Here is a 21,352-nt window from a genome sequence, read left to right as displayed (position 1 = left end):
TAATTCACAGTTCTCACGGAAATATAACTACGAACGTGCTAAATGTGAAGATCCGAATATAATACAAGAGCATTTTGATCGCGTACAAGAGGTTATCTCAAAGTATGGAATCTTACCGGAAGATATCTACAATTTTGATGAGACTGGCTTTGCTATGGGACTTTGTGCAACTGCAAAGGTTATTACTGGAAGCGGTCGATATGCTCGGCCAAAGCTATTACAGCCTGGAAATCGAGAATGGGTGACTGCAATTGAGGCAACAAATTCAACCGGATGGGTCTTGCCTTCGTACATCATTTTTAAGGCAAAACAATATACTCGACTGGGCTGGTTTGAGGATCTTCCAGATGACTGGAGAATCAATATCAGTAATAATGGATGGACAACAGATAAGATTGGCCATACAAACCCAAGAGACCTCTGGTCCTCACTTAAGGCCGGCTGCGATCAACGGACAACTCTCCCATTAATTACCCAATATGAATTGTTCCACAGCAACAAGTGGGAGCCAAAGAACACCATTTCTACCTACACAAGTTATTTCCGCAATATCTTTCTTTCCTTGGAAAACACCTCTTATAAAATCCATCAAGATATAGCTATTCATATCCTTGTGGATCAACTCCCTGACTGTTACAAAACCGAAGGTCAAACGGTAAAACAATTGAACCTTCCCTTCATTGAAATAGTGACCTACCTGCTTGCCAATATCAAAGATTCCTCGTCTGAAGGAGACAACACATCTGGCCAAGCCCTAGTAACTCGAGGCCGTCGTCCGAACCGCAGAACAAGCTCTCGGAACCTCCGTAATGAAGGCAATAACTCAAATTCAAACCGTCGTGAACAATCAAATCGAAATTCTCGGAATAAGCGACTTATCTGTAACTGGTACAAACGAGAGGGCCATTACGAGCGTGACTGTCATATTCGAACATGGCAGCTGTATCGCGTTGGCTCCTTGTCGGAGCCTTAAGCCCTAGGGAGTTCCAAATCGGGATATCTCTTTGTCTTCACAATTTCCCGATTAGGCTCCGACGAGAGCCGTACGCACACATACAAAAGTGATCTCTGCCCGCGGCTGAGCGTGCTCCTTTCCTTTTTTTCCTCATGCTTAGTTTTTGTTCGACCAGTTACCTCTTAGGATAGAGAATGAACGCCATCACATTCCTGGGATGGCGCTCCGACGGTCTGGGGCAAGCGCTTGGGGAAATTGCGTATGGCAAACATGAGATGTTGAGAAGAGAACGTCGCGGAGTTTTGGATCCCTCCGCGATGCCCTTTAGCACAATAACCGAAGCCCCGCAGTTTAGGCAATTCCGGGGGACGAGCTCTGGAGACTAGCATGAGCATCCGGCCCCTGCACATCCACCAGTTACCCCACAATTCACAATCACCATCTAGCGACTCTGGCCAGTCTCGCTGGCCGCCTGGGTTGCTATAGGCGGGGACTGCGCAAGAAGTATCGACAGCACCTTCGAATCTCATAGTACATTAACTATCCCCTGCTCAATTAACTTTCTGTTTCTCCGAAGACGCAAAACTGACAGTCCTGATGGGTTCCACTGCAATCCCATTTACTGCGGAGCACCCTTGTATCAAGATTCTTCTACACAAAAGAAAGTATAGTTCCTACTTGAAGTGCTTCGCAAGGGGCCTGTCGCTGTCAGTCTACCCACCATAACCCCACACCTTCGCTCCAGCAATGCAGTGCTCCGCGATGTCTCAAAGTACCAGGTTACCATATAAATAGCAACATGTGTACGCTGCGTTCTGCCAAAATCGAACTGTCCTTTTGTCTATTCCTAACCCTCGCACACCTCCACTGCTTTTAGGACCTTATCATGGCCATTATGATGAAAGTTCTTCTTCTAGGGCTGAGTGCATTCCAGCTGGTGTCTGCGGGAAATTCTAGCTACACTGAGCTCTACCGCCCTCAGTACCACTTTACCCCTTCCATAAACTGGATGAATGACCCCAATGGCCTCCTGTATTGCAAGGGAATATACCACCTTTTCTACCAATACAACCCGGGTGGAACAACGTGGGGTGCCATGTCATGGGGTCATGCGACCAGTCGCGACTTAACCCACTGGGAGCATCACCCTATCGCCCTCGAGGCCCGTGGCTTTCCTAACAACATCACTGAGATGTTCTTCTCCGGATCTGCTGTGGCTGATGTTGATAATACGAGTGGTTTTGGTCACAATGGCAAAACGCCCTTGGTTGCCATGTATACTTCCTATGTAGGTACTCTACACGTTTTATCCTGCCTTTGTGCCCTAACCTGACTGACAAAATGTCAACCTTTAGTACCCGATCGCACAAACCTTGCCAAGTGGAAAGAAAGTTCAAAAAGACCAGCAAGCCCAGTCTATTGCATACAGTCTGGACGATGGCATGACATGGATCACATATGATGTGGCAAACCCGGTTATTTTGGATCCTCCTGCCCCATATTCAGATCAGTTCCTTGACTTCCGTGATCCCAACGTCTTCTGGCATGAACCAACGAAGAAGTGGATTGCTGTCCTCTCTTTGGCAAAGGTTCACAAGCTCCTAATTTATGCATCCAAAGACCTTAAGAACTGGACTCTTGCTAGTGAGTTCGGTCCAGTGAATGCTGTCGGTGGGGTATGGGAGTGCCCCAATCTCTTCCCACTCCCTGTCGATGGAAATAAAAACAACGTGAAATGGGTCGCGTTGCTAGGACTTAACCCTGGTGGACCCCCTGGAACGATCGGCTCAGGCAGCCAATATATCGTAGGGAATTTCGACGGAACGACCTTCACTGCGGACAGCGACAGTATATATTCGGGGACTACCGCTCCACCAAGCGACAGCATCATTTTTGCGGACTTTGAAGGCACGGGAACTTTTACTGATCTTGGCTGGACCCCTTCTGGAGACTTGATCGGCCAGTCACCGGTCTCCGGCACTCTGCCTGGGCAACAATCGGTTTCCGGTTACCTCGGTAAGCGCCTCGTCAATACGTTCCTGGACGGGGATGCCACGACAGGAACACTTACTTCTAGGTCCTTCACAATCTCTAAGAGATATATCAACTTCCTCATCGGCGGTGGCCATGACTTCAATAATACAGCGGTATACTTGAAGATAGACGGCGAGATCGTGCGTTCCGCGACGGGTACCAACAGCGAGACCCTGTCCTGGCAGAGTTGGGATGTCAGCTCGTTCCTGAACCAGACTGCCGTGATTCAGATTATTGACACTGCAACCAGCGGCTGGGATCACATTAATGTCGATGAAATTTCCTTCTCGGATACCATGGCGCGAAGCCAAGTGGCTAACTGGGTGGACTGGGGCCCAGACTTCTACGCGGCCCAGGTCTACAATGGACTCCCTATAGGCGAGCGCGTCGCTATTGGGTGGATGAATAATTGGCAATACGGTGGACTCATCCCTACTAGCCCATGGCGCAGTGCAATGTCTATCCCCCGAGACTTGTCTCTGAAGACGGTTGGTGGAAAGGTTACTCTGGTGCAGAGTCCCAGGGAGAATTGGGGCTCCATTGTTAGCCGCAAGTGCTTCGACCAGTCCTGGTCTTTCGTGAAGGAAGGCACACAATCATTGGGTTCTGTTGGAATGGCACTGAAGATTGACTTAAGTTTCTCTGACCTGGAGCCTGCTGCATCGGGATCTTCCCAGTTCGGAATCGCTGTTCGGGCTACTCCAGACAGCAAGCAACAGACACGAGTTGGCTATGACTTTGCAACCAAGGAACTCTTTATCGATCGGACCCAATCTGGCGACATTTCATTCGATGGGACATTTCCAGACATTTATTACGCTCCCCTGGCTGCTGATGACAAGGGTCAAATCAACCTGGAGATTTATGTGGACTGGTCCAGCGTTGAGGTCTTCGGAGGCCAAGGCGAAACGACAATCACCACCCAAATATTCCCGAACGATATTGCCAGTTACGCCCAGATCTTTTCCACGGGGGGAAGTACTCAGAATGTCCGGGTTAGCATCAATAACATTTCTTCAGCCTGGGACGATTAGACAGGATTGGGTGAATGTAAGGCCCTCTGCTATGTATATAATTTTCTAGTGTAGCCAAAGGAATGTATACTGGTCGGAAGAGCAGATGTGGAAGCTTTAAGGGACTAATATACAAGTACACGATAAATTCGTAGAGTCGGGCAACATTGAGGATGATTAAGGGACAACGTACGAATTTGGGACTTCTGAAACTTACAGGACACTGACTGCCCTGAGGTGAAACTACAGCAAAAATAGACATCCTTGTAATCCTTCATATACCAACCAGCAGCCACTGGTATCTGACTGTTGTTTCTGGTGGGCTCCAAACACCGTTATAAGACCTCAATTTGTCAGATGTTTCGTACCTTACCAGAGTAAACTCAGTGAAAGAATCAGACAGAACGAATAATTAATTTCGCCACATTCTCTCATGATTAAGTAATCCCTTCAATATTCGTCCCAGGACGACCAGGCACGAGCAGAAGATACCTCAAACTGCTGTACTGTTCCAAGCTACCGAATTATTGAAGAGTATCAACTGGAAAACATTGTGCTGTAAACCGACTGCTGTCACTATGTAGTATATTTACGAGAAGATTCGGCCTTGACTCGCTTGAAATGCTAAAACAACGCATACTTGTTAATTACATGATGTTATTATCATTGGGATTTCTAAAACATTTAGGTAATGATCATATGACAGGTTAACAGATCTGGTGATATCTTGTATTGTATTTGATTTGCCTTTTTTCTTTCCCTACCATGATCAGTAATAAAGAGGCGAAGATTGAATGGCTGCATTTATCCAGTTTGTCGTGCTTGGAGCTTTATCATTTACAAACTAGGACGATGATGCCTCGAGAGAAATCCAACTGAAGCCCATCCAGAAAGCAGGATCGCTTAATGACTATCTCCACAGTACTCCCCCTCAATTATATCAGCCAGGAAAACCTTCATCGCCATTTAACACTCACAATCCCAGCAAGGATACTTCCCTTAAGCATCCGCAAGTGCTTGATCATGGAATTCTCTATGTTCTCCGTCTAGGCCCTTCTCTCCAAATGCGTTTGGTTTCTCCTTCTTCTCGGTCCAGGTGATGGTTGGCTTCCAGCCAACGCTCTTTCTAGCAGAACTGACCTCACTGTAAAGCTCATCAACCTCCTCTAAGGTCAAGCCCTTGGTCTCATAGATCATGGTGTACACAAAAGCGATGCAGAGGAAGCAGCAGCCGAACCAGATAAAGAAAATCTTGGATTGTAGGTTCGCATTACCGGGTCCATAGTTGACCAAGTAAGGTGTAGAGAAACTCAGAGCCCAGTTAAGCAGCCAATTGGTAGCAGTAGTCATGGACAGAGATTTGGCTCTGACCTTAAGAGGAAAGATCTCTCCTGTCACCACCCTTTAAGCTGGTTAGCCATATGTGTATATATATGGAAACGGCCACCGGAAGGAGTCATGTTCAACATACCATGCGATAGGTCCCCAAGACGCAGCGAAGAAGAAGATGTAGATACAAATGAAAGCAATAGCTGCTTTCTGAGCATCTTGATTATGGACAATAATATTTCCAAGCGCATCCTGACTGGTGGTAGTCGTTCCAAGGACGGCAACGAGCAGCTGAGACACGGTCATGCCAATTGCTCCCGTGAGCAAGACTGGGCGTCTCCCCCACTTGTCAATAGCATAAAGACCGGGGATAGTAGAACCGACATTAACACAGCTAGTAATCAAACTAATGACAAACTCATTCTTGAATCCAGAGTTCTTAAAGAACTGCGTGCCGTAGTAAAAGATAAAGTTAATACCAGTCAACTGTTGGAGGGCTTGGAGGAAGCATCCAGTCAAAAGGCGTTTCCCAAGATTACCCTTGAAACATTCAAAATAACCAGCACTTCCAATGCTCAATTCGTACTCATGGTTGGCCTGGATCTCGGCAAGTTCATCAAGCAACGCAGGATCAGTTTCAGGAAGACGTCTGAGTTTGGCGAGGCTCCGGACAGCCGCTTGGTGGTTATCTCTCTTAATCAGATAGCGGGGTGTTTCTGGAAGGATAAGCATGCCAACCACTAGAACAATGGCCCATGCGAACTGGACCGCAATTGGAATACGATAAGAACCAGTATCATCACGTGAATGAGTGGAATTATTCACCACAGCGGCCAACAAAAGACCGACTGTGATGGCAAATTGATACGAGCCAACAATAAAGCCACGAATCCATTTCGGGGCAGTTTCAGACTGGTAAAGAGGGACTTATAATAAAAACACACTCTCGTTAGTGCCGAGACAACTCATGACGCAGGATAGAGAAGGAACTCACTCAAAGCCGAGACCAAACCGACACCGAAGCCTGCAAAGAAACGCCCCGCTAGGAAAAGAGGGATTGCAGTTGCAGCGGTCTGCAAGGCAACTCCGAACGAAAAGACACCGGTTGAGGCGATCAATCCCCAACGACGACCGACGAAATCCCCCATGGGGGCAGCACCAAGTGCGCCAAAAAAGGTACCCGCAGATAGAATAGATACAATGGCTGAAGATTGACTGGAGGTGATGGTAAGATTGCCATTGGTGTCTCTGTAGCCTGTAGAGAATGTCTTATCCCAGTACGGCATGGCGAGAATGCCACTTATTGTACCTGTATCATAGCTGCGCCAACGATGAGCTCCAGCTCGTACTCAGACACTTGAGTGGGGGGAAATTGTCAAAACCTACCCGAATAGGATACCTCCAAAGGCGACGAACCCGCTGATTAGAATGGCAGGCCACGCCTTCCCCGCGGTCCCCTCGGGCTGTCTAAGCAAGATGCCCATGCTTGCAACGAATCAGATGTAAATATATATATGTATCGATGATAGGTACAGGAACTTGAGGCAAAGAGCAAGCCTGGTAGGTCAATTGCGTGCAATCAAGCCAGAATATGCGAGACTGGGGAAGAAGATGCAGATAGAAATGAAAGAGGATTGAAGGAGGGAGATGTACTTCTTATAGGGAAACAAATCCCCGGGTTCAACAACGTGGAGACCACATATGAAGTGGGGTACCTCTCAACAGAGAACCGACGTACCACCATTTTCTGAATTGCGTTGGTGTGATAACAGTAGTTCAACAAGCGTGTTACTGAGGGACGACGACTGTCTTCGGGGTTTTGGACGCGGAGGAGTGGGGCTTTCTCCGCGATCAGCTCTCGGTAAGGAGCAGTACGGTTGCGTGCCCTCTGTATCGGATGCAACAGCAACAGCACACGGGCCGTGTGACCCCTGGAGCATCTCCGGCAATGCAACATCATAACTGGCTTGAGGTCCTCCTCGAGAATAATCATGTGAGCAAAAGTATAACCCCACAACCAGCACTATCCCGGATTGGTATTCTTCTAGAGAATTCGCGGCTGGGATGATTTTTTGGCCACAGCCAAGAAAACCCGATCATAACCTGACCACCCCATACGTACTCCGTAGGTTGTTGAGATGTGGGGATAGACATCGCGGAGTTTTTTTTTCTCTCCGCGATGCTCACTCATTGGTCACCAGCGGAGCTGGTTTAAATTTCTAAATTCTGATTATCCAGATTTTGGAATAGCTAGATCTCGGCAGTCCCTTTCCCCATTCTTTTTTTCTTCCCCACCCATAAATAACCCTGTTCCAGGGCTAGGCACAGAGTCGACTCAGTCCAAGTCCGCATAACCCCATGGGGCGCTCATCATAGTGCCACCCCTACAGGCGCTCTTCTTTGAGAAGAGAGACGTCCATCGGCCGGTTGCCGATCCAAATGCTCTGGGCCTGGAGGCCTGGTCAGAGGGGCTCATGACTGGTTCGCTAGTCATCATGGCCGCAATCACCATTGCAAACAAGCGGGCTGGTGTTTTGCTGCATAAGTTGATCTTGCTAGAGGTATTATTCTGAGTCCCGATCGCTGCTCATCAGCGGTGTCTCTACGAGAAAACTCACCAATTGCAGTTGATCCTGGCCATGGCCCACGGAACCTTCACTTTTGTCCCCGAACCAGCGTACGGTTGGTATCTGGCGTCGACAGCAACTGGACTGATTATCTCCTGGTCACTGCATAATGTGATTTCCTGGATGAAGAACCGGCTGTTTATGGGCCGCCGCCTTTCGCTGTTCTATATTGGGGCAATTATCCTGGTCCAGCCGTACTGGGCGATTGAGATTTACGCTAATTTTGCCTACTTCAACAATATTAATGTCCTAGTCTATGAGAAGATCCGGCCGTGGGAAGCACTCTTCCGGTAAGAATACATGACTTTTTGCATGGCTTCCATGCCTTGCGTTGTGAGGGCGGGCTGACCATTTCGGCGAGCAGCGATCCCTGGTGGATATACACAACTTGTAATCTTTTCTGGGTGGTCAAAACCTATTACAATTTCGGCATCTTGGAGTTAGTGCAGGAATGTCCGCGCTTTGGCCTGATGCTGGGATCCATGTGCCTCTCCATCGCATGTATGGGAGCGGACATTGCGAGCGTTACTGGGGCTCTCCGCTCGGCGATGCCCTTGGGGACCAATCCATTCTGGAAGGTGAATACTGCGTAGTCCCCCTGTACCTGAACCTAGAGCCTAAAAGCCCTTGACCGATGGACACTGACGGGTTGTAAACAATTTATAGCTCTGTTTTCTGTTCAAATGTCTCTGCGACACGATTATCCAGGACGATTTTAAGACTGCGCTGGACAAACTCAGCTCTAGGTGGTTTTCACGGAATGGAGTAGAGCGATTCGCTTAGGTAGGCCTGGTTTCCTTCTTTGTCTCAATTCTGCGCAGTTGATTAACTACTATTTCTGGTCCACAGAAATTAAACTATAGGGCCCATCCAACCTTTGGCGCTGAGCATCCTTTCCAGAACACCCGGGACGGTCTGTCACTGAAACACCTGCTTAGTGTTGTCCATTGCGCTTAATCTCAGAATTGGTTCCGGTGGTAATATACGCATGAAACTTTCTGTTCTATCTGTTCCATTGTGGGGTAGCTTTCCTTTAGCGTTCGAAAAATGTTTTAGGGCGTGTTCTTATAGGTCCGATATCATACGAGTATCTCATGGTAGGATTAAATTTCGGTAAACCGGGCCTGTGTACTCCGTAGGTAGTGGCGGTACCTCAATCTATATCATGCATGTACTACGCTCGGCGTTGAGACCAGCTCAATCTCGGAGCAAAAAGCAATTCAGGCAAACTCGCAAAGTGAGGTCGGGCATGCCTTCCACCGCGGACTCTCGAAGGCGTCGGGGTGCTCTCACCTGCGAGACCTGTCGAGCGAGGCGTACAAAATGCGACGGCCTGCTATGTGATGGAGTTCATTCTCTATCCTAAGAGGTAACTGGTCGAACAAAAACTAAGCATGAGGAAAAAAAGGAAAGGAGCACGCTCAGCCGCGGGCAGAGATCACTTTTGTATGTGTGCGCACGGCTCTCGTCGGAGCCTAATCGGGAAATTGTGAAGACAAAGAGATATCCCGATTTGGAACTCCCTAGGGCTTAAGGCTCCGACAAGGAGCCAACGCGATACAGCTGCCAGGCCCGTCCCAAAAAGGCTTAATTTCAACTTCTAGAATATTCGGAGTGGTCATTTTCCTGATTACTATGCAGGAGGACCTACGGAGCAACCTGATTCCCTGATATCTGACAACCAGTATTCTCTTTATGCTCTACATAGCGCCTCTATTCCGTCTAGGAAACCCAAGGAACAGATTTGACTACGCGGATGACGCAGCTGACCTAGCGATCTCTCCATCTCTTGCTACTAACTGCAAAGCCTTATCAGACTCTTCAAGAAGCTCTCGACTAGGGCGCTGCAGAGGGTATTATATTTGCACCAGATAAATACAAGCTCCTTCACTTTTCCCGACATAAAGCAGACCAGGATCCGACCTGCACACCCTCAGTAAAAGCTAGATTAATTATAGTCTTAGAAAACACTAAACGCCCATATCTACGTTGGCTAGGAATTCTCTATAATAAAAAAACTAACCTTTAAGTGGCATGTTAGTGAAATAGCATCCAAAAGTGGGCATTCAGGGATAAGAAGGTATTCAAATTCCAGCGGATTAACTGTAAGGTGTTATGAGCTGACCTCATGAGTATGTTCGGGCGAAGCCCTCACGGATAATGACAACAGCGCTATCTAGATATTCCTTACCCCTCTCGGCGCCTGACCGGTGCATGAGCGCTTGTGTATATAGAGCGTAGATCTTCGCAGGGAATCCTCGAAGGTCAAGCGATTATTCTCGTACAATTTCACTCGTACCATCTGCTATTGTTGCTCTATCTTAGTTCGTATCTCTTGTGTGTGGATTCCTTAGTATTCGCTTCTTCAAGTGTTCCGTAACCCATACCCTCGTACTCGAACTATCGTTCAACAACCCGGTCATTACAATTGGCGGTGGCGGCGGTGAAGAATTGTTGCAAACTCGGTAATCTATCCAGGCCTTACCGGATTGGGAACAAAGTATTGGCAAGGATCGTGGATCTTGTTGCAAGCCTCATATTGTAGGCGCGCGATGCCTCTTGTTAGATAATATGAGGTGTCGAATCGACTTCGAGTCGGCCCCTAGTTGGCTAGTTGGTCAGCCAATTAAGGAAAGACACGTTTTATAGCGAGGGGCTTGGATTCTTCGATATAGAGGAGAATTCCCCATGTTAGAAATAGACAGAGGGAGGAATCAATCAAGAGATACGCTGATATAGAATTTGCGAGAAAAAGGAAGTGTTACCGTGTTATTACACCGTTCCACATCTCCAACAAGAATTGATAAGGTGGCCCAATGACCCGTGTAGTACGTTACGTTACAAGTCATAAGTTTAACTATACCCGTCTCGTCGCTTAGCCTCCCCACCTAGCGGTTGTCGGATTAGTCGGTTTATTCCAGGCCAATCCTGAAGAGTGTTTTACTAGGATCAAAGAAAAGAAGTGACTAGCAAGATTGTATGTATTGAGTTCTGTATCTCTCTATCCCTCAGGTTTCAAAGCCAGGTCCTTTATAGACACTTTTGGCGGGGTGATTTGTGAGTCATCAAGAGGGGTAAATTTTGGGGGCTATAAGATAGGGCTTCTGATTGTTCACTTCCTTTTACTGCCTCCGGATATCCGAATTATCTGACACTGTCTTGCTGGATATCCGGTTTATCTAACAGCGGTTGGGAGTCTGTCGGGGCTCAACGTACACCGGAGCTCAACGTACAAAATTGTAAAAATCGCAACCCTGCATTTTCCAACGTCCAAAACACCGCAAAAATGACTGCTGAGCAATACAAAAAAGAGGAGGAATTAATCACCAAGGCTGTTCACGCGTATAAACACGGAAATAAAAAATATCTCGAAATTAGCGCGTGAATTTGGAGTTTCTCGCCCGAGGCTCTATCGCCGGATTAACGGGACACCCTCTCGCTCAACCCGACTCGCAGCGAATAGGTTATTATCAATTGATCAAGAAAAAGAGCTTTTCTTATGGCATCAATATCTAGATAATATGGGCGCCGCACCTACACCACGCCAAATCGAAGAAAACGCGAATTGTTTGATTATGAAGGATTGGACCGGTGGGTGAGCCACGAAGGGCTGGCAAGGACTGGGTTTATGAATATCTTAAGCGCTTGCCAAAAGAATATCAACGAATTGTACAACAACCTCAAGAAGTCGATCGTACGGCCGCTGAGCACTACGGGCAAATTGAACGGTGGTTTATTGACTTAAAAATCGCTATGAATAACCTCAAAATTACACCTGCAAATCTATGGAACTTTGACGAGACCGGATTCATTGTTGGACAAGGAAAAAAGGAAGCAGTGGTCACAGCATACCCAAAAACATTAAAAAGAATTTCTAGTCTGTCTTCTCGCGAATCTCTCACCGTCGTTGAGTCTATAAACGCCGAAGGAAAGGTTATACCACCGTTAATTATCCCAAAGGGTGTTGTACATCTGGAGGAATGATATAAGCATATAAAAGATGAGGATTGGCTTATTGCACCAGCTTCAAATGGCTTTATCACGGATGAGATTGCATTTGAATGGTTACAACATTTTAATTGGTTTACGGATGATGGTAAGAATTGGCGGTTATTGATCATGGATAATCATACAACTCATCTCACGATACCGTTTCTTGATTATTGCAAAATGTATCGCATTCAAGTATTTGCTTTTCCTGCGCATTCTACTTATCTTTTACAACCGCTTGATGGAGTCCCATTTCAACAATATAAACATGTTCACGGACGAGTGGTGAATAAGATTGCTCGGCTTGGTGGCTTCGATTTTGATAAAAATGACTTTTCTCAGGAGCTACACGATATCCGGATAGAGACCTTTACACCATGAACTATCCGCCATGGTTGGAAAGATCGTGGGATTTGGCCTTACAATCCTCGCGCTGTATTAGACCTCATGGTCCAACCTGAGGATGCGATTATTGATGATGGAATACGTTAAAAATCTATGGTGAGAATAATGATACGATTCCCAGCTTACCAACCATCAAGTCGATATCACCTCCTTCATCTGTGCAAAAACTACGTCGCTATGTCAACAAGATCGAGAAATCACTTGATGGCATAAAGGATATCTTAGATGAGAGCAGCCCGGGCCTCATACGCCGTATAAAAACGGTTAACCAAGGCAGTCTTATAATGGCTGATTTGGGTGAGCTACACCGTGAGAACTTCACACAGATTCGTGATACTGCCAAACGTAAGGCTGCAAAAAGAACTAAGCGCCAGGTTAAGGCCGTTGGTGCGCTTTATGTAAAAGATGCAAACCGCCTCATAAAACACCGCCATGATGGAGATTTGATGAAAATTCATAAACGCTATATCCTTGGAGAGCGGCAACAGGGTGAGGAAGAGGAGGCTCCAGCGCCTCAAACCCCAGGCTTTTTTATCGATACTACGGGTAATAGGTAAATCGTATACAGTATTTTTATTTGTTTAGTTTTTATATATAAAATATATGGCGTTGTTGGACTTGATAACATTTTACACAAATATTGTACGTTGAGCCCCGGCAGACTCCCAACCGCTAGGTGGGGAGGCTAAGCGACGAGACGGGTAATCTATAGGAGGGGCAGGGTCAGACCTTAGCCCACCTATGAGCTTGAATTGCTTAAGGTTCTGGTGCTAAAATCTATTGTGTACCCGTCGCTTCACCTCCCCCCACCCTATAGTCCGAATAGGGTGGGGGGAGGTGAAGCGACGGGTATCAATATTGTCTAAGGACCTTGCATAACTGCTCTAACTCCCATAATGCTGTGAAATAGCACTAAATTCCCAACTAATAATACACCTGGCCCTCTTTGACCAATTGATATATAGGTCAACATGAGTGAGCACATTTAGAAGGGAATGTAAATAATCACTTCTAGGTGTGTAGTCATTTTTTTACAAAATTTGCTAAATCTTTCTTAATCAAACTCTAGTTACCATAATAGCTCTATATTTCTTCCCGCTCGGTGGTGCCCATCCTTTATACGCATGAGGGATGCTTTGTTACAATCTTGGAAGCTTGGGATTCCGTATATTCTGTGAATAGCCCCAAAGAATTTTGTACAGCACTTGCATATGGAACGACGTCTCTTGAACCTTCTACTTGTCGCGTCGCCTTCCCCCACCCTAGACCGGGTGGTGGTCTCGGCCCGGACTCAAGGGCCAAAATCTTCAAAATCACAACTCGGCATTTACAAACGTCAAAACCGGAGCCAAAATGACCCCTAAATTATATAAAGAAGAGGAGGAATTGATTGCAAAGGCCCTCAGTGCGTGCCAACACAAAAAAAAAACCGAATTTTAGCAAATCATCGCGTGAATATGGGGTGTCTCGCAAAAAACTGTCTCGTCGGTGGCATGGCTTACCCTCTCCCTCTCGCTCAACACGCCCACCTACGAGGCGCCTATTATCTCTAGATCAAGAAAAGGCACTTATTCTATGGATTGATTATCTAGATAATATAGGCGCGCCTCCTACGAATCAGCAAATTGAGGAAAGTGCGAATTATTTGCTCGGCAAAGATTTCAGGGGTCAAGGAGAGCCCCCTCTCGCCGGAAAAAATTGGGTACACGATTTTATCAAGCGCCTGCCAAAACAGTATGTACGAATCGTTCAGAAATCTCAAGAAAAGGGACGTACCGTTGCAGAGCATTATGGTGAGGTTGAGCGCTCGTTTATTGACTTCGTGCTCGCTATACAACAATACAAAAATTCGCCCTCAAAATCTGTGGAACTTCGACGAGACCGGGTTCATTGTTGGACAAGGAAAAGATGAAGCGGTGGTAACAGCATATCCAAAAACATCAAAAAGGGTATCTAGCCTGTCCTCTCGAGAATCAATTACTATCATTGAGGGTATAAACGCCGAAGGAAAGATTATACCACCTTTATTGATTCCAAAAGGCAAGGTCCATTTGGAGGAATGGTACCGGCATATAAAAGATGACGACTGGCTAGTTGCACCTGCTTCGAATGGATTTATCACAGATGAGATCGCATTCAAATGGCTTCAACACTTTGACCACTTCTCTAGGCCCGGGGCCTTCCCGGATTGGCGGTTACTTCTTATGGATAATCATACAACTCATCTTACTATACAGTTCGTGCAATATTGTGAAATTTGGCACATTCGCCCATTCCGATTTCCGCCTCATTCTACGCATTTTTTACAACCACTCGATGGAGTGCCATTTCAGCAATATAAACATGTTCATGGACGGGTTGTGAACAAGATTTCACGCTTAGGTGGCTTCGATTTTGATAAAAACGACTTTTTTGAAGAATTACGCGATATCCGGATAAAGACATTTACCACACGAACAATTCGGCACGGCTGGAGAGAGCGAGGAATTTGGCCTCTTAATCCTCGGCTTATACTTGATATGATGCTTCAGCCAGATGAAGCATTTGAAGCACTTGTTGCTGAAGGGGATGCACTAAAAATATATGGCGAGGCGGATGACACTATTCCCAGCTCACCAACTACAAAATCAATATCTCCACCGTCAACCGCCGTAAAACTACGTCGCTATGTCAATAAGATTGAAAAATCGATTGACAGCATAAAGGATATTCTTGATGAAGTAAGCCCGGGCCTTTCACGCCGTATAAAAGTGGTTAATCAAGGTAGTCCCACCTTGGCCGAATTAGGCGATCTACACCGTGAGAGCTTTGCCAAGGTTCGTGATACAGCAACGCGCAAGAATCAAAAAACTACAAAGCGACAAGTCAAAGCGAGCGGTGCACTTTATGTAAAGATGCGAATCGCCTCATAAAACGCCGTCATGATGGGGATTTGTTGAAAATCTATGAGCCATGCTGTTGGCGTGCCGCAGCCGACGGAAGAAGCGGCTTCAATAGAGCCTCAAAACAGCGGGTTTTTTCTTTGATACTCAAGGAAATAAGTGAACAATGCTTGTATTTAACACCTCTCTATTTTTTATATGCAATTTATATGGTGTTGGTGGACTGTAAAACATTTTACATGAGACTTCATATCTTCTGGCCCTTGAGTCCGGGCCGACCACCACCCGGTCTAGGGTGGGGGGAGGCGACGCGACAAGTAATCGTAAAGTCAACCTACCTAATATCCTTTATAGAAGCCAAGGCGGGATCCTGACCTGAAGGTATCTGTGAGAAACATACCAGCCTTGATGGTAGACTACCGCAAGGACTGCGGGTGACTCGGACTGTCAGAAGGCGTGATAGCCTGAGAATGGGGTGATGGTTTCTGGGAGCTGGATGCCGTGTTTGGGAGCCGGTGGAATTGAGAAACCGTTGTTGTTGGATACGTTACTATAAAGAAGAGCAGCTTTAGTCTCATGGTAGAAAGCACATGGAAAGGGAGATTTGCTCCCTTTCATATCCCTGGCTGAACCTTCTGCTCATTTCTCGCTTCTCGATTTCCTGAAGTGTAACCCGACAAGCATTGCAGTGACATCAAAAATTCAAACGCCAAATTAATTTCTTGCACACTTGAGACCCGTTGTTTCTGAGAACAATCGCAGCTATGGCTCGAATGAATATCCGTACTCCGGGTTGCCTTGGACCCAAAATAACATATCTATGTTAACATTTGAGACAGACAGAAATTATACTGAACTCTTGGAGGTACTACCTATGGTGAATCACAGGCAATTCATAGAAAACATTGCGATAATCAGAGCGGTTGCCGCATTTTTTAAAGAAATGGAAGTAAATTAGCGAACAACAGTGTTACTCACTGGACATTTATCAATTCGATGTTAAGCGACACTACTTCCACGATCAATGGTAGTCAAGTAATATATAATGCATTATGGAGCACTAAGGTGGCAGGTCAAGCTCCTTATAAGCTTCATCCAGCCCATCATAGAGTTTTTAATTCGACATAGCAGATATTGTGTGTGGACAGCAAAGAAAGAGTGAGACACCAAATATAGCAAGCAACGGCGAGCACAAAGAACAAAAATAAACAGAGGACTTCCACAAAGTGTAGCTTTCTGAGCGCTGCCACTATACCTAGCTGTCAGCGGCCACAGAAGATCTCAATCAAAGTGAGACTGAGGACACCGTCACAGACTGAAATGTGGCCGTCCCTCCAAACACCTCCAAAGATAAGCCGTCAGAAGAGTTGCTGGGGAATATAAGGTCTGATATAACTGCTTCTCCTTGCCCTCCAAACACCTCCACGGAGCATGTGTCGACTAACACCCAGATGTGAACTAGCTCAGTGTTTTCCTGTGCCAGTTGCGCGCTATGGACACCCTTCGCTGCTGGGTCATAAGAGATATCTCCACTCGCCGTTCGATCAACAGAGAGCGTTGAGTTCAACTGGGAATATCGGATAACCGTCTGCTCAGATCCCCCTTTGCGGACTGCTAATGACAGAGTGGCACCTGAATCAATGCGAAAAACAATCCGAACATCTAAGCTAGTTCCACGAATGGAAGAAAGTAGCGTTTGGTTTGGCGCAATTGTTTGATTCTGAATGCTTGTGAGAGTGCTATCGATTGTGCTTAACTCAGCGACTGGCTGCTGAAGGAAGTACTGCTTGGAACCGATTCGCTTGAGGGTCAGCGTCCGCGGAAAGGAGAGCATCCCTTTCCATATATTGGTAGGAGGATTTGAACCATAACTATTCATCACGGCGGCGATAATGCGCCTACCATCCGATGCAGGTACGTTTTCCCAACTCAACGCACCATCAAAATCGCGCCCATAGTCTAGCCATAATGTTGAAGAGTCCACAGGATCAGCCACGAATGTTTCCCCGTCAAAGGACCCAGTTAGCGCCACAACACCATTGCCCCCAGGCGGGGATCCCTGAGCTGGTGTGAAAATCACCACCCAACTTGTCTCGTTGGTGCCTTGAATGGGAAGTTAAAACATATCCGGCACTTCCCATCCGCTGATACTATTTGAAAATCCCTCAATCTGGGATGATAGCAGCTCACTCACCCACGTCCAGCTTTTGGCGTCTAAAGACGTCCAGAATGTTAATTTGTCCTGACCACCATGCGCAAGGACCATAACCCATTTCCCTGACGAAACATGAAAGAATACTTTAGGGTCACGACTCTCGCGCCCTCCAGTCGTATCATGAGGTGCTTCCTGAGGTGCCGATATAATTGGATTGCCGGGGAACTTAAACCATGTTGTTCCAAGATCCGTGCTGTAAGCAAGGCGCTGGTCCTGTGTTTCGTTCAAAGAGGTATACCCAGTGAAAAAGGCCAGGTACGGCGGATTGCTAGATGTGCCTAAGCCAGACGTATTATCGCCGTCATAATAAGAGGTGCCAGTAAAGGATTCAATTCCATTCTCGACTGGAATGGCGACGGGCAAATGATCCCAATGGAGTAGGTCGGAGCTAGTTGCATGGCCCCAACACTCATTACCCCAAACATTTGCTGTTGGGTCAGCCTGATAAAATAGGTGCCATGTTGAATCAATCTTAATCAGCCCATTAGGCTCGTTCATCCAGTTCTCCGCCGGACAGAAATGAAAAGCTGGACGATAGTCATCCGCAACCGCAGGTCCAACGAGGGCTAGAGCTAATGAAAGGGTTTTGATTGTCACGGTACTTTTTTGAAAAATCATGATTTGGGATACAGCTGTGGAGGGACTTAGTAGCTCTGGGCTCGTTAAAAAAGGAAAGTTAAGATAGAGTAGGGAGAAGAAACAATTACATTCTCTGCAGTCGAGGACGTGATGAGAATATACATATATATATATTTCCATAATAACAGTCAATATCTTTCTCCCAATATCAGTCTTCTAATGACGATCTTGACTATCTCAAGCACATGCCTGAACCTACAAAAAAATAAGTTTGTTTCTTCGTATCTCATTCTGACAGTCAAACTACTATGATCGTAAAACGCAAAGGAGAGAAAGCCACGCCTTGGTTGAGGAAATAGGAATGTAACATAACCCATAACCTCGGTCTTTGGTTGCATAAGATCTCCATGATCCGGAAATTTTTAATTAAAAAAGTAGGATAATGCATCGCGGAGGGCATCTGGTATATGTAATGATTATCGGATCTCAGGTATGTTCCGCGAAACCTCCCATTATGCTGTAAGTTATAAACGCACAACAGATAAAATACGCTTTGGATGAGTAAACAGAATGTAATAACCGATTAATCTCCATCTCGGGTGCACAATCATCTCTGAATTGAAAATCCTGGGGTAAAATTGTGGGATAAGACATTGCGGGGGCGGTGTTCGCGGAGTCTCAGATATGCTCCGCGAAATTACAGATCGTATTGTAAGCTACAAGCAGTTATTCTCTTTCTGCTCGTTGAGAAATTAGGTCGCGGTTGCATGGCTGTGGTCTCCATAAAAGACTTCAGGCCAAAGTCAAGTTAGCAGGCAAACCCACACACTCTCCACTGGCGAGGACATAGCCGAGGCGACAACTCCTTATCGTTTCGTCCCTGAATTGAGAGTCTTCCCTGGAAGGCAAATATAAACCAGAGAGAATGTCTGCCTCCCTCGAGCAGCCAAATAATAATTCCCATATTCCTCGTCCATGCAAACATTTCAACATGAAAGCGATGAAGTTCGGCATGCAGTTGGAGGTGCTTCTTCTGGGGGCATTTGTCTTCCACGTCGATGCAGTCCAATCGAAGGAATCATTTACGTAACTTTACCGTCCCCAATACCATTACGCCCCAGTGCAGAACTGGATGAACGATCCCAATGGCCTTGTGTATGCTGATGGTACCTACCATATGTATTACCAGTACAATCCAGGCGGGAACACTTGAGGGGCGATGTCCCGGGGCCATGCCACTAGTGAGGATCTTACTCATTGGAAGGAACAGCCTGTTGCTTTTCTCGCGCGTGGATACCCCAATAATAGTACAGAAATGTTTTTTTCTGGAAATGTCGTCATCGACGAACACAATACCAGTGGTTTCGGCAAGGGACATGCTCCATGGGTCGCCATGTATACGTCCTTTGTGAGTGTCATACGAGATCGAGGTTGGCAGTTCTATGTACCCACAAAAATTTCTATTTAGTATCCGTCGCACCAAGTTCTGCCGAGCGGAAAGCAAGTTCGCGATCAACAGCAAGCGCAGTCCATTGCCTATAGTCTGGATCATGGGGCAACATGGACTACCTACGATGATGGCAACCCTATCATCTTGGATCCTCCTAGTCCATACCAAGACCAGTACCTTGATTTCCGTGATCCCAATATCTTTTGGTATGAGCCTATTGAAAAGTGGGTGGCTATATCAGTCTCGCAAAACTTCATAAGTTCCTCATATATACATCCCCAAAGTCTCAAGCAATGGAACTTGGAGAGTGAATTTGGACCTTTTAATGCCGTTGGAGGTAATTGGGAGTGTCCAAACCTTTTTACGTTGCATGTCGATGGGGATGACTCAAAGGTCGAATGGGTTGCTATCGTTGGTGTCAATCCTGGAGGCCCTCCGGGGACTGTGGGTTCGGGAATTCAGTGCTTTCTGGGCGACTTTAACGGGTCCATATCCATACCGGACTTGAACAGTATTCATGGCGGTGGCCTTCCGATGGTAGTATTGTCTTTGAAGATTTCGAGGGAAACCGTTCCTTTGCCGATCGCGGATGGGTGGCTACTGGCGACTTGATAGGAACCTCCCCCGTGGCCGGTACATTGCCAGGTCAGAACCCGGTGACAGGCTTCCTCGGAAATCAGCTGGTGAACACCTTCTTAAATGTTGATTCAACTACGGGAATTCTGACATCCCCTTCCTTCGATATCTCGTACAACTACATAAACTTGCTCGTCGGAGGAGGGGATAATATTAACCAAACCGCGATTCGCCTCAAGATCGATGGTAATATTGTGCACGCTACAACTGGATCCAATAGTGAACACTTACCTGGCAAAACTGGGATGTTGGTGCCTTTCAGAATCAAAGTGCCGTGATTGAGATCATTGACCTCGCGACCGGGGATTGGGGCCATATCAACGTTGGCGAAATCTCTTTTGCCAACTCCCGCGCCACGAATGACAACGCAAACTGGCTGGACTGGGGTCCAGACTTCTACGCTGCCCAAAGCTACAATGGCATCCCTCAGTATCAACGGACGATTATCTCCTGGATGAATAACTGGCAGTACGGCGCGGCCATACCAACGAGCCCTTGGCGCAGTGCAATGGCCATTCCTCGTTAGCTTTTGTTGAAAACAGTCGATCAGAGGATAGCAGTGGTTCAAGAGCCTGAAGAAAGCTGGAAGGCTATTAGCCAGAGTGGGAGTGTATTGACCTTCCCTTCCGTGACTGGTATCCACAGCCTAGGTGATATCGGGAAAGCAGTAGATATTCAGTTGACGTTCTCCGGCTGGAAGCTTTAAGTTTGGAATCATTGTTCGAGCCTCTGAGGATTTCAGTCAACATGACTCCACTACTCAGCAGGTGTTCATCGATCGAACGAAATCCGGAGATGTCTCATTCGACAGCACACTCGCAAGTGTCTACTATGCTCCTCTTTCCCCAGCCTTGAATAACACTGTAACCTTACATATCTTTGTGGATTGGTCAAGCGTGGAGGTTTTTGGAGGACAAGGACAAACCACAATAACGACCCAAATCTTTCCTCCGAAAATGCCACGTATGCGCAGCTTCTCTACAGGGGAGACCACCGACAATGTCCAGCTTCGCAAAAGCAAAGTGCGTCCTACATGGACATCGGAGTTGAAATGTATGATAGAAATTGTGTTATGCAGCCCTTATGCTCCTAAATTGGACTTGGGATTCTCTCAATCCAGTTTTTTCCCAGAGGACTAACCATCATATAATGGGAAGGACATTGTGTATTGTGACGCTTGATCATGTAGCAGCAGGTCACGTTTATTGGATTCTCTAGTAGGAACGATGTTTTCAAA

At 46.5% G+C, this 21,352-nt stretch overlaps 9 protein-coding genes across 9 annotated transcripts, besides 6 other annotated features; 7 read left to right on the top strand and 2 right to left on the bottom strand.

Annotated features, from left to right (window-relative positions):
• Window positions 1–7: 7 nt before the first annotated feature.
• Window positions 8–400: a mobile genetic element.
• TSTA_051750 (uncharacterized protein) lies at window positions 155–973 on the top strand (the record flags this gene model as incomplete). Its single annotated transcript, XM_002485646.1, has 2 exons — window positions 155–647; window positions 690–973. The coding sequence occupies 2 exons, from the start codon at window positions 155–157 to the stop codon at window positions 971–973; spliced, it is 777 nt and encodes a 258-aa protein (XP_002485691.1).
• Window positions 974–1,841: 868 nt separating this feature from the next.
• Window positions 1,842–4,099, top strand: TSTA_051740 (exoinulinase InuD; the record flags this gene model as incomplete). Its single annotated transcript, XM_002485645.1, has 2 exons — window positions 1,842–2,243; window positions 2,311–4,099. The coding sequence occupies 2 exons, from the start codon at window positions 1,842–1,844 to the stop codon at window positions 4,021–4,023; spliced, it is 2,115 nt and encodes a 704-aa protein (XP_002485690.1). The 3' UTR covers window positions 4,024–4,099.
• Window positions 4,100–4,718: 619 nt separating this feature from the next.
• Window positions 4,719–6,895, bottom strand: TSTA_051730 (MFS monosaccharide transporter, putative). The gene is made up of 4 exons (XM_002485644.1): window positions 6,718–6,895; window positions 6,326–6,651; window positions 5,474–6,257; window positions 4,719–5,404 (listed from the first exon to the last, which is right to left on the bottom strand). The coding sequence occupies exons 1-4, from the start codon at window positions 6,813–6,815 to the stop codon at window positions 5,002–5,004; spliced, it is 1,611 nt and encodes a 536-aa protein (XP_002485689.1). The 5' UTR covers window positions 6,816–6,895; the 3' UTR covers window positions 4,719–5,001.
• A 931-nt stretch (window positions 6,896–7,826) lies between these two features.
• On the top strand, window positions 7,827–9,302 carry TSTA_051720 (uncharacterized protein; the record flags this gene model as incomplete). The annotated part of the gene is made up of 6 exons (XM_002485643.1): window positions 7,827–7,892; window positions 7,959–8,248; window positions 8,323–8,536; window positions 8,808–8,871; window positions 9,030–9,093; window positions 9,155–9,302. 6 exons carry the CDS (start codon window positions 7,827–7,829, stop codon window positions 9,300–9,302), a joined length of 846 nt encoding a protein of 281 aa, XP_002485688.1.
• A 1,942-nt stretch (window positions 9,303–11,244) lies between these two features.
• On the top strand, window positions 11,245–11,942 carry TSTA_051710 (uncharacterized protein; the record flags this gene model as incomplete). Its single annotated transcript, XM_002485642.1, has 2 exons — window positions 11,245–11,300; window positions 11,540–11,942. The coding sequence occupies 2 exons, from the start codon at window positions 11,245–11,247 to the stop codon at window positions 11,940–11,942; spliced, it is 459 nt and encodes a 152-aa protein (XP_002485687.1).
• Window positions 11,318–11,542: a mobile genetic element.
• Window positions 11,553–12,389: a mobile genetic element.
• On the top strand, window positions 12,340–12,910 carry TSTA_051700 (uncharacterized protein; the record flags this gene model as incomplete). The annotated part of the gene is made up of 2 exons (XM_002485641.1): window positions 12,340–12,383; window positions 12,475–12,910. 2 exons carry the CDS (start codon window positions 12,340–12,342, stop codon window positions 12,908–12,910), a joined length of 480 nt encoding a protein of 159 aa, XP_002485686.1.
• Window positions 12,911–12,921: 11 nt separating this feature from the next.
• Window positions 12,922–12,958: a sequence feature (AT_rich).
• An 801-nt stretch (window positions 12,959–13,759) lies between these two features.
• Window positions 13,760–14,087, top strand: TSTA_051690 (uncharacterized protein; the record flags this gene model as incomplete). The annotated part of the gene is made up of 1 exon (XM_002485640.1): window positions 13,760–14,087. A coding segment is annotated over one exon (328 nt), but the record flags the coding sequence as incomplete, so codon positions are not given.
• Window positions 13,789–14,082: a mobile genetic element.
• A 113-nt stretch (window positions 14,088–14,200) lies between the features above and the next one.
• Window positions 14,201–15,232: a mobile genetic element.
• A 1,288-nt stretch (window positions 15,233–16,520) lies between these two features.
• TSTA_051680 (inulinase, putative) lies at window positions 16,521–18,068 on the bottom strand (the record flags this gene model as incomplete). Its single annotated transcript, XM_002485639.1, has 2 exons — window positions 16,521–17,322; window positions 17,359–18,068. 2 exons carry the CDS (start codon window positions 18,066–18,068, stop codon window positions 16,521–16,523), a joined length of 1,512 nt encoding a protein of 503 aa, XP_002485684.1.
• Window positions 18,069–19,020: 952 nt separating this feature from the next.
• Window positions 19,021–21,254, top strand: TSTA_051670 (uncharacterized protein; the record flags this gene model as incomplete). The annotated part of the gene is made up of 6 exons (XM_002485638.1): window positions 19,021–19,115; window positions 19,272–19,437; window positions 19,498–19,923; window positions 19,992–20,362; window positions 20,386–20,636; window positions 20,842–21,254. The coding sequence occupies 6 exons, from the start codon at window positions 19,021–19,023 to the stop codon at window positions 21,252–21,254; spliced, it is 1,722 nt and encodes a 573-aa protein (XP_002485683.1).
• Between the last annotated feature and the right edge of the window lie 98 nt (window positions 21,255–21,352).

The sequence above is a fragment of the Talaromyces stipitatus genome, genomic scaffold (genome assembly GCF_000003125.1).
Source record: "Talaromyces stipitatus ATCC 10500 scf_1105507295515 genomic scaffold, whole genome shotgun sequence".
NCBI classification, from domain to species: Eukaryota; Fungi; Ascomycota; class Eurotiomycetes; order Eurotiales; family Trichocomaceae; genus Talaromyces; species Talaromyces stipitatus.
This window is presented reverse-complemented; position numbering and strand designations above follow the sequence as displayed.